This window comes from Agelaius tricolor, unplaced genomic scaffold (genome assembly GCF_023055355.1).
Source record: "Agelaius tricolor isolate 1412-34295 unplaced genomic scaffold, bAgeTri1.0.p SCAF_6, whole genome shotgun sequence".
Lineage (NCBI taxonomy): Eukaryota > Metazoa > Chordata > Aves > Passeriformes > Icteridae > Agelaius > Agelaius tricolor.
Window position 1 is genome coordinate 25,543,821 of NW_027269266.1, and position 12,969 is coordinate 25,556,789.

The 12,969-nt window shown below is 35.9% G+C and overlaps 1 protein-coding gene across 1 annotated transcript in view; it reads right to left on the reverse strand.

Annotated features, from left to right (window-relative positions):
* The window catches only part of THSD7A (thrombospondin type 1 domain containing 7A), a 254,024-nt gene that overhangs the window by 29,860 nt on the left and 211,195 nt on the right, over window positions 1–12,969 (reverse strand). Inside the window, exons 15-16 of the mRNA XM_071429098.1 lie at window positions 11,425–11,688; window positions 113–291 (exon numbers count right to left, since the gene is read on the reverse strand). Of these exons, the coding sequence (XP_071285199.1) occupies window positions 113–291; window positions 11,425–11,688 (443 nt within the window). The remainder of the gene's footprint in view (window positions 1–112; window positions 292–11,424; window positions 11,689–12,969) is intronic.

Genomic DNA, 12,969 nt, shown 5'->3' on the forward strand with positions numbered 1-12,969 from the left:
CTCCATCTGCTCCTTATGTTATACTGTTTTTCTACAACAAAAAATACAGATAAAAGGGTTATTTGAAGTTTGGAAAAATCTATATCAATAATGTAAATATAAATCAAATTACCTGGTTGACGTGATCTAGCTTTGGACAGGGTCTTCCACCATTGTAGGGTTTTTCACGCAGCCATTTAGACCGAACCTTTACCCCACTCCCGCAGGATTTGCTACAGCGAGACCAGTTGGACCACTCACTGAGCTTGCAGTCTGAGGGACAGGGAATAATACAGGCTTCCTCAATATACCCTGGATGAATGGAAAAGAAAGTGAAATCTCTTCAGCATGTCAGTTTGCGACTTCTCCCTGAAGCCCTCGTCTGCTTCATTTAGATTCTCCAAAGTTTGACTTGACAGGACTGTGGGAATAGAGAGATCTCTTCATCATTAGGGATAAATTAAATTCTGCAGAAAATTGACACATATAGCTGGAGACTGTTAGAGTAGCAGCTGAGCATCCTCACTGCTCATCATCCCATCTGATTAGGATTCAGACTCTCCAGATTTCAGCATTCAAACTTTCTGACAGCTACAGTGTAATTGACACTAACCATCTCTTGGCGGCATCATTCTTACTCTGTAAAATGATATGTGTAATTTTTTAAAAGGAAAAAGAAATTAATTAAAGGATACTCCACAACTGTATCAAGTAATTCAATTGCAGTTATACATCAAAAATCCAACTGAGAAGAAATGCATCTCGCCAGCCTGGAGCAAGGGAACTTAACACCTTGTGACCTTTGTAAGGCTAGAAAGAGAGAGTAGCCTGCCACATTAATGATCTACCGATTAACAACCATCTGCCCCCAGCAGCACACTGAATAATTGCACTGAATGGAAAAGCAGATGTTTGTTTTGGTTAAGTCATCGGTCCAGAGAGGTTGGAAGGGGGTATGATGTGGTCTGCAGGGAGCAACATGAGGCCTCAATTCACTGAATAAGTGAAAATGTCTTTCTTTCAAAAGCAACATATGCCATAGCTCTACAATATGTATAATTTATTCCAATATTTAAGGGAGAAGCCGTAATACATCAAATAAAAAGCTGGCCTTAACTGCATGTTTACTACAACTAGGTCCTGAACTCTTTTCTCCCCTTTCCTGTGTCAGATCTGCAAAGTATTTACCATTACCATTGTTCACTTTACAGATTAAAAACCTTGGTGGATTTAAATTTGTATTAAAATATTTCATTAAAATATTCAAAAAAACAGTTGCAAAGTTTTCCATACTTGTTAAGATCATCCTCAAAAGATTACCATGGTTCATTAGGCTTCAAATGTTTCAATTGTTTGTCAGATATATAGAATTTTTTTAATTCGAAGGTGATCAATCTTTTCATCAGAGTTGAATTATTTTTAACCTGTGCTTCTAAGTTGTTCTATCTCTTCTGAAAGGAACCAATAACAACCAATCTCAAGGTTTGTAAAGAATCAAACTGCTTAGATTTCAATTCTACATACTTATTTCTAGTTAATTTGTTGGTTTAGATATAGTTAATTTGTTTTAGATAAAGAAAATAATTAAAAAAAACATACAGCAGCATTTATAGTATTTTATGGTCAAATTCAGGTGATATTTTTATTTTGCATGGTTTTACTTTGTTTAGAAGTGTTAAATATTTAAATAAACATAAAGAGCACATCCTGGACTTGAGCATTGTGAAACTACTGCTCACCAAACATATCTTCCTTAAAATGACTAGAATGTTATTACCTTGAATTACAAGCATATTTATTAAATATCTGTTGCTATTTGAGCAACCAGTTCAGTGAAAGTGAATGAAGGGGACACTGTTAGACAAAATAAATTTTTGAGGATCACATCCCTGCATATAAGAGATGCTGACATAGATTTCCCTGCAGTAGTAGATGCAAAATTGATTATGTTTCACCTTACCTGACATCTCTGAGTCCTAGAAATCTGATGCCCCCTATCTCAGAGCTCCATCCTGCACTGAAGTTTGATTGCATAAATACCAAAGTCTGTACCATTTCTGTACTTGCACCAGAAATGAGTTTTCAACAAGTCCTCTCAGGTGCTATACAAAACCATGTATTCACACAATCACAAAGTTACTGAATGAAAATGGAAAATAACCATTACAAGTTAAAAGAAACAATTCCCTTCAAACAAGAAATGTTTAGTGATATTTCTTGTCTGATAGAACTAAGTGAATATTTCACTGCTCTGTGAAATTTCTTGTGATTCTGAAATGCTGCTTTTACTTTCAACATAACTTCTAAATACTGTTTTTCTGGAGAAATCTTTCTACTATAACAGAGTTATGCCATTTACCATTTGTGAAATTTCTATCTCTGGTAATTAAGGACTCAAAAATCCAAATTCAAGCTGTTTTAAATATCCTTAAGCAGGTAACTTGAATTAGTACAAGCTGCTTCAGGAAGACGTTATTTTAAGGTCCATAGACCTCTGAGATTGTCTTAGTAACTCTCAAAGGGATCTTTCCAGTCTTTGCCAAGTTCTCTGGGATACCATGGCATTTTGGATTTTGATAACACTTTATAGCTTACCAAAAGGAGCCTGTGTGGAACATACTAAACTAAAATAATTGAAAAACTAGAAGTTATTTATTTTGTTTCATTTCCCTTCAATTCATCCACACAAGAGCAAAAAGTTTAACAACATACTTAGAATCTTTCAGACAGAAGTTGTATCAAATACATTGTGCTATATGCAATTTCCAGGTAACATTTTAACTACCCTGAGCTACATTTCAAGTAATTCCATAAATTATCAAATGAAACCATATCACTGGAGAAACCTTTATACTACCCATGCATTATCAACATTGAAGTCAACCACAAGAGCTGCCTCACCATAGAATGCAAAAAAGGCAAAACAGCATCCTACTACAGATACAGAGTCTTACAAAGAGTTATGGCATGGAAAACTGCAACCTGCTGATATGTTAATGCATTTTGTAGAGGATGCAGCGGTCCACATGACACTATCTACACTATAATGAAAAAATACTGAATTGCAATCTTATACTGGCTCCTTAATCCTGCAAGCTTCATGGAATGGCTTCTGTTCACCATGCAGCTCTCTCCTGTGCCATCTCCATGATATCTGGCCTATGATGCTCTCCCCTCCCTCTTTCCTATTTTCTCAGAAAAGCATCAAGACCCAAACTCCACATATGAAAGCTAAACAGCTGAACAAGAAGAATGGAAAAGACACGTTAAGAAGTGAACAAGAATGGAGTCAATCAATGAAAGCACCAAAAAGGAGCTCTAACAAGGTAGGATCACCTGGAGATTCTGGAAGTGTGGACCATATTTGGAGAGCAGAGATAAAAACACTTATTATTTTGTAAGATGCAAGACAAGCATTAAAAAACTCCCAACTACTGGTGTACTAACACAGTTAAGGGGGTCCACAAAGGAATTTCACAGCTTCTCCAAACAGACGGAAAAGAAAATAAAAAATTTTTGCCTATATCTAAGAACACAAAGATTAGATTATATATTAGAAAAATTTTCTTCACACAGAGGGTGGTTGGGCACAGGAACTGGCTCCCCAGGGAACTGGTCATAGCATGAAGCTTGGCAGATTTCAAGAAGCATTTGGACAATGCTCTCAGGTACATGGTGTGACTCTTGGGGTGTCCTCTGCAGGGCCAGGAGTTGGACTCTGTGATCCTTGGGGATCCCTGCCAACTCAGGACACAATTCTATGAAGTTACACTTCATGGCAAAGAGTCAGAATTCAAAACAACAGAGGAAATGCAAAACAAAAGAGGGACTAAGGAGGAATAGAGGAAAGGGTAAGAAAAGACAGTGAGAGGGAAGAGGAAATAAATGGCTCAGAACATAAGCCAGGAGAATTGTAAGGAGACACTACACAGAAACAAAGAAAGAAGAGAAAAGAAATAAACATCCTGCCAAAAGTAATATCTTGGTGAAGCACAAACAGAACAAAATGCTCTCAAGAGCTTACGCTGGCATTCTCTGGCCAGAGCCTGAAATGCAATGAAGAATGTTCTCACAAATCAAAGTAGAGGACAAAGGGAAGAAATACAAACACTGTGCTCTCTGATTTGTATTCCATATGTAATTAGTATGCAGAATGAAAATGACCTTGTTATATCTGACATCAAAAAGTTTTTGGCATTTTCATCCCTTGGCATGTATTTCCTCTCAAGGGCCTCAGTATTTTGCTCAATGGACTGTTTAACATTTAGCTATTCCACTGGACTCCCTTAGAACTGAGGAAGAAGCACACTTCCAATTGTTTACAGAAAGCACTTTAGTCAAGAAAGACGAGTGAATTAAAAAAAAAAAAATTACTTGTTGAAAATTACATATTCCACTCCACTCCAATTACTACCTGTCAAATGGTACTTTTCAGGAAAAGCTTCTCTGGACTAGTCATCACCTCAGATGCCTTTCTTTGTGTATGAACTCAGCATATCTTTTAGGGTGATTAAGGATGATCTCTGTAAGTTCATAGCAATCCTCCCTCAAATCCAAGAAAGCAGATATTGAAGAACTTTGAAAAGTTTACACTTGGTTGTTGTTGTTGCTGTTTTTGTTAAATTTCAGATGGTTTTACTTGTAAACTATTCACACTGCAAAAAATTTAGCAAGTGACAAGACAGAATATTGTTATATACAAAAATATTGAAATGAAGTCACCAGAAATACTACATGCAAATGAGACTGGTGATGCAAATACATAGTTTCTGACATGAAAAGATGTGAAGGAGCCATTTTTAAACTTTCAGTATTGTTTTCAGTTTGATCAAATCACCCTTAAAAAGGTGCTGCTTGTGTTAGACCAACCCTGTGTGTGTGTTAGTATAGAACCTTATTACAGAAACAAGCCTCTAGTGTGTGGGTAAACATCTCTATGGTGGAATGTCACCCCATTATATCACATAGACTGGTTGGTTAATATAATTGCACCAAAAGTCATACCAGAGCTTTGAGGTTCAAAGAACAAGCAAGAAATTACCAAGGTAATTACCAAGGTAATGGCAGAGAGAAGGAAAGAATGAGAGCAGTGAAATGTCTATGAAGAAGAGCTAAGATGAAGGAGGGACAGTGAAATAGAAACCCAACATTTTAAGGGCTGAAGATCTGTTCTCTGGACATCAGCAGTTCACTTTTTGCCTGCTGTTTCTCATCCTGACTGACGTGTTCCACAGCATCATTTCCTTCTCCTCACAACATCTGGGGGATGTTGGAGAGATGGGACCATGGTGTACTGTGGTACAGGGTACAGCCCTGCATGGCCCAGAGAGGTGTTGGAAGGAGTTGCCTATATCTAAGGGCCTGTGGCTGCTCCCAGGGCAGTAGTTTCTCAGTTATTTCAGCTCCTATAAGGCTGTGAAATGGGCAGTTGTCTGTTATGAGTGAGAACATGGCTATTCTGTCATTAAAGATTACTGAACCACAATTTTAACAAATGGCTTTGAACCACTAGGAGTATGAACTGAACTCATTAGTAAAAGGGAAAAGTTTACTGTCCCATTGCTAATTGGCTATAAAATCTGGACTCCTAGAGCAAAGTAATTAACAGATGTGATGGATAATTTATAAGGGAGGACTTTAATGGACTTCACGCTTTCTCTAATGACAAAGCAGGATAAGTAGGTGGATATGAGACTTTCCCCCACAAACTGCATGTGTGATGTGTAGGAACAGACTGACTACTCCAGTTGAAGGGTGCAAACATAAACATCTCACAAAATGTTTACGTGAACTCTTTTGTCCCTAGGACTGACAGAATTATGCTCCTACTTTCATGACTAAATGTCATGTTATGTTTCAAAGAAAAAAATGCTTTATGTTGTTCTCACAGATTTTTTTTTCCAGAAAATACAAAGTTCATAGATCTCATCTTCCAGGACAAAGAAATATACAACTATTTGCATTTCATTTGTATCAGAAGATATGTGTTTCTAGAGAGTATTCATATTTCTGTTGATCCATGGAAAGATATATTGAACACCATAAGATTTTTTTTTTTTCAGGATTACCCTTCAAAGGCTCAAAATCTGAGAGCAATTGTTCATGCTTAACTATCTCCTGCATCAGTTATTCTTCCTCTGGTGAACTAACTGCAGCTCTTTGGATTGATGGATGGCTGCTTTAAGACTAATGTCCTGTTGACCAGGCAGATGTAGAGGCACCAGAATTCAGAGGCCTGAGGTAGGACTTGTGGTGCAGGGCAATAGGTAATATATTGCTAGAGAACACATGACATAAATATATATAGATTTTAAAAAATATGAGAATTATATAGGCTATGAAACAGTAAAGTATCTTAATAACAATTTGAGAATCTAGGCTTACTACCATACTAGATTAGAATTTCTAAGGGGAGATATATTTTCTTTTGAATAAACATTCAACAGAAAGTCCCAATTAAATTTTAACACTGATTTTTTTTTTCTGTGTAAATTTGCATTGCTTCAGGTTAGACTACTGAGAGTGAAAAAACACATCTAAAAATCCTAATAGAAGTGGATAAAGCAAGCTGTGACAGACATCTTGGACTATACAGACTCTGTTATACCACACAAGATTTTATTTTATTGCACATATAAGCAATTAAATATAAAATTCCTCCATTCACAATGATACTCCTAGCAGCTGTTGCAAAAGTATTCACTGATATGCAGATATTCCTCTCTAATCCTCCACATAAGCCTTGTAGCCACAGAGGGCTTTGTAGAGTCAGCACAAATCAATGCATCTCATTTAATTAATGCTGAAGGGGGAAATAATCTCACACTAATAAGGCAGCAGACAAACTATCCTGACTGCTTGACTGTGCCTAAGGTCTTAACAGTAAACGGACATGAATTAAGCAGAGTAATACGACCTATATAAAAACGCTGCATCTGTCTGCCATGCTCCTCTGTTTGCCTTCCGTAGGCACACACAAACACAACCACCACCCAGCTTATGTGGGTCATGATTCATAATTGATATATGGTGGAGAAAAACTGAATACTGAAGAGCAAATAGTTTCGTTCATAAGCACAGGAGTGGCTTGCTTTTGGTTTTTTTGTCATGAACATTCCAAGGTCCAATTTAAAGGAACAATGACGAGAATCTCAATTTTTTCACAAATACATTGAAACAGATTGTTGGCAGACACATGTCATTATCCACAGAGCTCTAGTACACAACTCACGGCAGGGATAAAGCTATGAAAAACAACTGTGGCTTTTCTAATGGAGAAAAAAACCTCTCACATTTGATTAACAAAATAAGTTATTATATTTTCCCAATAAAATTATCTATGTAGAATTGAAAAGCAGGGAAATGGCAATTTATGTGTGTTCCACTAAGGGAAACAGGTAAAGAGCAGCTCAGTTACCCCTTTTAGCTGATGTTCCCACACCTGCTGACATCTGGAGGCTCTTAGCTCTTGCCTACGCTCTGCAGAACTGGAATGGATGAAAATACCAGTGGCAGAATATTTCAAATGGCCACTGAATAGTGTAAACTTTCTTAAAAATAAATTTAACTTAAATGTGAAACAAAGTATTTTGAAAATGAAAGTCAAAATATTTGGCATATATAACACAGATAAAAAAGAAAGTAAGGAAAAAACAAACCACCTTCCCTCTCTGCAGCTGAAACTTAAGTCTACTTTCAACTGTTTGTTTGGGATTGTTTTTGAAGCTCCTGTTAAGCTACAGAAAGCTGAGGAACCTCTGCAGAAGGACTTCTGCCCTCTTCTTCCCGCAGTTCTAACCAGCAGTACCAATAGAGTTACTTTACTATAATTTGCCTTTCCTTTTCTTTCACAGTCACTCCTGTCTTTTTGAGAAACTTGTTTGCACTTGGGATTTTATAACTGCACCCAAAATTTCAAAAATTATCACGAGAATATTCAGATGGGTGTACTAATTTAGGGTGGTCCTTGTGTCACATCTGTCCTTTAGCTCCTTGGTGTCTGTGAGACAGTCAGTTAGTTAACTCTTAAATCTTTTGAACATGAGATGTGCCATGCAGAAAAGAGAGCCCTGAAGTATTTATCCTTCTGGCTCTGGTTACTTTTACTTTTCTGAATAAATAACCAAATTGTGATGATAAGCAAGCAACATTTTGCAAAACAAAGAGCTTATGAATTTTTTGGCACAACAGAGCAGTCCTGTCTTCTCATTTCTTCCATTCAAAACAACATGGCTTACAACACCGACCTGTTCATGGCTTTTTTAATTTACATGGTAATATTTACATAAAACTTTTGCAAGTCTCACTATTTGAGCTTCTTGTGTTATTTGAATATATCACAAAACATATCTCATGATGTATTAATAACATCAGTGTGGGTGCAGTTTGTCCTTCTTGTCAGATTTAAAGGTTGTTGTCACAGCTGAAGAAGTTCAATCATCTCCATTTCCCATTTCAGGATTTCACAGTGTGAGATGACAAAAAAAGCTGAAGTTGGATACCAGACAGGAAATATCTTCCCTTAAGTGTTGGTCTTATTGTCCCTCCTAGTACAAGCTAATTCACCAAATCACATCCTATAAAAATTGCAATTACATAATATAATATTTGGAAAAGAAATAAGAGACCCACAGGAACTAAGAGTAAAACAGTAACATAGAAGAAAAACCTGATGACACTTTAGATCAGTTAAAAAAATTAGTGAAAAATCCAGTGAAAAATCAGTTATAAAATTAGTGAAAAATCATTGCTGTAGGGAAATAAGATCCTCTGTTAAAATTTACAAAAATAACCCAAGCAGGCTTGAATTATGTGTCCTGTCAAGTTCTGCTTGAAAAGCCAAATGCAGATTGATGGGAAGCTACAAGGCATTTTTATTTTCCAGCAGGTGGGGTACTTTTGTGATACTGCAGAAGTCCTTGTTGATTTGGCATCATATAGCTTTTATGTTTGTTCTTAAACAAAACAAAACAAAACAAAACAATCTTCAAACAAGAACAACAACAAAAAAACCCCAACCATAATAAAATCAAACCAAACCAAACCAAAACAAAGAGCATACTAAAACCTAGAGAAGATGCCAAACTGAAGAACTGTCACACAACAAGGGCATGAGAATAACAAGAAAAGTGTTGTAAATAAGTACTGGGAAAATATAAAATAAGATTTAACTGGCAAAGCAGAAGTTTGTACACGTTGCAAAAAACAAAACAAATCATCAGAATGTAATCCATGAATACAAAGTAGTTACTCAGAAAAGGCAGTAAACATATACTGAAATTAGATTGAAAAAGCTATGTAATTTGCTCTAGCTCCCTTGTATTTTCAAAAATATGCTTAACCTGGAAAAATGCTGAAGGCAAACAATAAATTAAGTAAGCTTTATGTAAGCCTACACTATGTCTATGTACAATACCTATCAATAACAGAGGATCTACTGGAAAGGAAACCATAAATTTAGTGATGTATTCATTAGCATCGGTTTAAACCTTCATCATCAAAATCATGTTAGATTCTTCATTCCCTGTATACATGAAACTCCTGTCAAACAATTCTAGGAAAGTAGAAGAAATACAGGATTTGTTCAATATGAACTCCAAGCTTCATCTGCTCACACATTACATCGTGGACCAAGTTAATGTGTACCCTCCCTCTCAGATGGAACTGATGAGAAAACACCAACAGGAGGGGTGTGAGGTGGGGGGGTCGTGTAGTGGAATATCAAGAAACCAGACATCTTAGTAAAGTGATCTAGAAAAAAAGAATTCAAAGGAAAACAACACCTAAAAACAAAGGTTTCAGGCTTCCCAACCTACAATAAATAAAGTAATGACAAGCAAACACTTCCATTTTACAAAGTTAAAAGAGACTTCAAGTCGCCTGTGACAAAAAAAAAAAAAAAAGAAAGATGGAACTTGAGAAAGAAAGAGCACAACAAAGCATTGCTATACTGTGTTTTTGGAAGGATGCCTGTGAGTGCTAATAGTACATGAACAGTAGCCCTCGTTTTAGCAGGAGTAACACATTGTTAGCAGCTTTTCCACTGGATTATTATTCATTGTGGTCACTGTGAATGTAGGCCACATTCCCTGATAAAATCTATTGGATCAGAAATTACTATCATGAAGAGAGAATTCTATCAGGGTAAACAATGTTGGTTTAGAATACACTTTTTTATTCCTCTTCTACTTCTTTGATTCCTGCAATGGAATTGCACCTCAAAATGCACTGCCAGGGCTTGAAAGCAGCTACATCCATACTTGTTCTACACAAAAACTTGTTCCTAGCAGCAGCATGTCACTTACCACATGCAACACCAACAACATGCTCTTGGACAAACAGTTTCTTTCCTTTTTTTTGACACAAAAGCTGGCAGTGCCCATTCTTCAAGTCATTGAAAACTGATTGGCAGTGGGCCATCACTTCTCCTACTTTCCTACATACTGAAGTGCTTTTACAATTTTCCAATTTTCAAAGGTCACTCTGAACTTAATGCTGAAAAGTGATTAATTTCTAACATAGTATATGCTAACACCTTGACTTGATACATTGAATTTCTAGTTTATCAGATCTCTAAACTAGAATTAATAGCGCAAATTAAAATTGCCTTATTCAATTCAATCTCTTTGATTAGTTATTTTAAATATATCCAAGTAAATAAATGAAATTTCTGTTATCTTAATTTAACATTAGAAAGTAGAATTAAATAAGTGAATTAAACTTAGATTGACCTTTTAATGGCACTAACATCCAGCTTTTCATACCAATTGCTCAGATACAAGTTTGCACCGCAAGCAGGAAAAAAAGGAAGACAAAAACTCCACTGATGTCAATTAGGACATTTCAGGCTCACTGAAAACCAGAAACAGCCAGTTTTGATCCTAATGCTACAGATGCATCCCCTTTAGGAAGGAACACTGTTCCTTCCTGGAGCAATGTAAATACAAAGAATATAAAGTCTTTAACCTTCCTAGTTTTACACATGACAGATTTACACAGAGAAAAAGTGCTGTGTGCTGTTGAACTCAGGTCCTGTTAGTGAAGGTGCTGAAGAGCAAATGGTAGAGATAAGGCTATTTAAGGGTTTAAAGCTATCTAAAGAATCTGTGGAAATAATTTTAGCCTTTCCAAAATAGTCCTGTGTTTATTTATTTTTTGTGAATTTGCCTCTTCTAAATGGCTCTATTCTCAAATTTTTAGCTACCATTCTCAGGAAAAATAAGATTTTAATTTTTTTCAATTAAAATACCTAATTAGTAGTTTACCATTATTTTACTTAATTTTACTATTTTAAAAGTCAGCAAAAACATGCTAGGTTTGAAGGTATCTTGGGATAAAAGGCAGCCTAACCAATAAATATTAATCTTCTAATTCTACTTGTACATTTATTATCTTAAACTTAAAGCACATAAGCAAACAGATGAAAGAAAATAGGTTTGTAAATACCATGGCTGTTGCATCGTGATGTTTCCACAAGTCGATTGTTTTGGTCATAGCACGCCATGGCCTGGTAACGATAGCCTTGTCCGCATTCCTTAACATCTCCTTGGACCTTCATTCCCAGCAGCACTTCCATCTTACCCTCTGGTAAAATACAGTCTGACCAATTTCCCACAGGCTGAGCGCTGTACTTGTCACACGGGCAAAACTGATTCTCAATCAGAGGATACAACTGAGAATTTCTACATTTGTCCTTTTTCTTACTTTTCCCTAGAAAGACGAAACAGTTATTAGCAAGTTTATGTCAGTTTACAGCTTATCTCCCAAAAATTCAATTCAGGCTTCTGTAACAAGTCCTTGCAACTACATACATACATACATACACCTAATACCTGTTACATTTATCTTTATTAAATTAGGTGATTGAATTTAATTTCTAAAGTAGTGGATACCTACAATTTGCATAAAGGCAATTTATTTTTAAAAAAGAAGATGTAATTTATATTTAATTTGGAAAAAAATGTTTCAGGAGTGAAGTTTGAAAAAGTTACAGATTAAACAAATACACTCTTTTCCTCTATTTCTTCAGCAGTGTGCAGTTCAATGACAAGATTTCTATTGGGATCAAGCTTTTTCAAGTTGAAGGAAGAAATCAAGAAGGGAGTAACATGCATCTTTGCTATACTAGTACCTTCTTTCAAAATGTCAGAATTCTTTAATCACCTGTTTTCATATATTTGTTCATAATTACCATTCTTCCCCTCTAATAGAATAAGCTCCTTCTCTGAATTTGTTTCCATTCAGTACTGTTCTTGCTTTCTTTCCTAAACTGGAGCATAGCCATCCACTCAATTTCCCCTTTCCACTAAATATATTTAAATCTTCTCTTTGGTAAAGTTTGCTTAGTTTTCCTTTCCATACCAGTTTATATAAATTAATGTAGTAGTCTTTGCAAAAGTAGTGGTTGTTACTAAGTAGTATCTAAGTAGCTGTTACTTAGATATTACTGTAATATTCTGTAGCATTTTCCTCGCTATTCAAAACAAGGCACTGGCATTGAAGCAACAACCTTAATTCTTGTATTTGCTACTGTCTTCATTTAGAACAGTAGAATAGAAAATAGATACCTGGAGAAAAGTTTCTCATTCTTTTGATAACACTAAATGTATGCTTCTCCTCTGGAAGTATTTACCAGGAATAATTATGAATTTATTCCAAGTCAAGCACTATGAATTAGTCTGGGTAACACATTGCCCACAGAGAATACACCATAGCACATATCACAGAGTTGGCAAGTTTGAAGGGCTAACTTAAATGAAGACAGGAAGCATCACAAAGTGTTAATATTATGGTAGGAAGAATATGTACTTTCTTGCTCTGTTTTTAAAATAAGGAAAAATACTGTGAGTCAGTTTTGTTCATTTTTTCCCTTGTGGAAGCAAACCTGACATAAAGCTTACCGGAATTATTAGACAGTCACAGTGAGGCTTCTTGAAGATCATGAATTATTCATTTTCCACTGGTCTTCTGATTTACAGGGGGATGGAGACA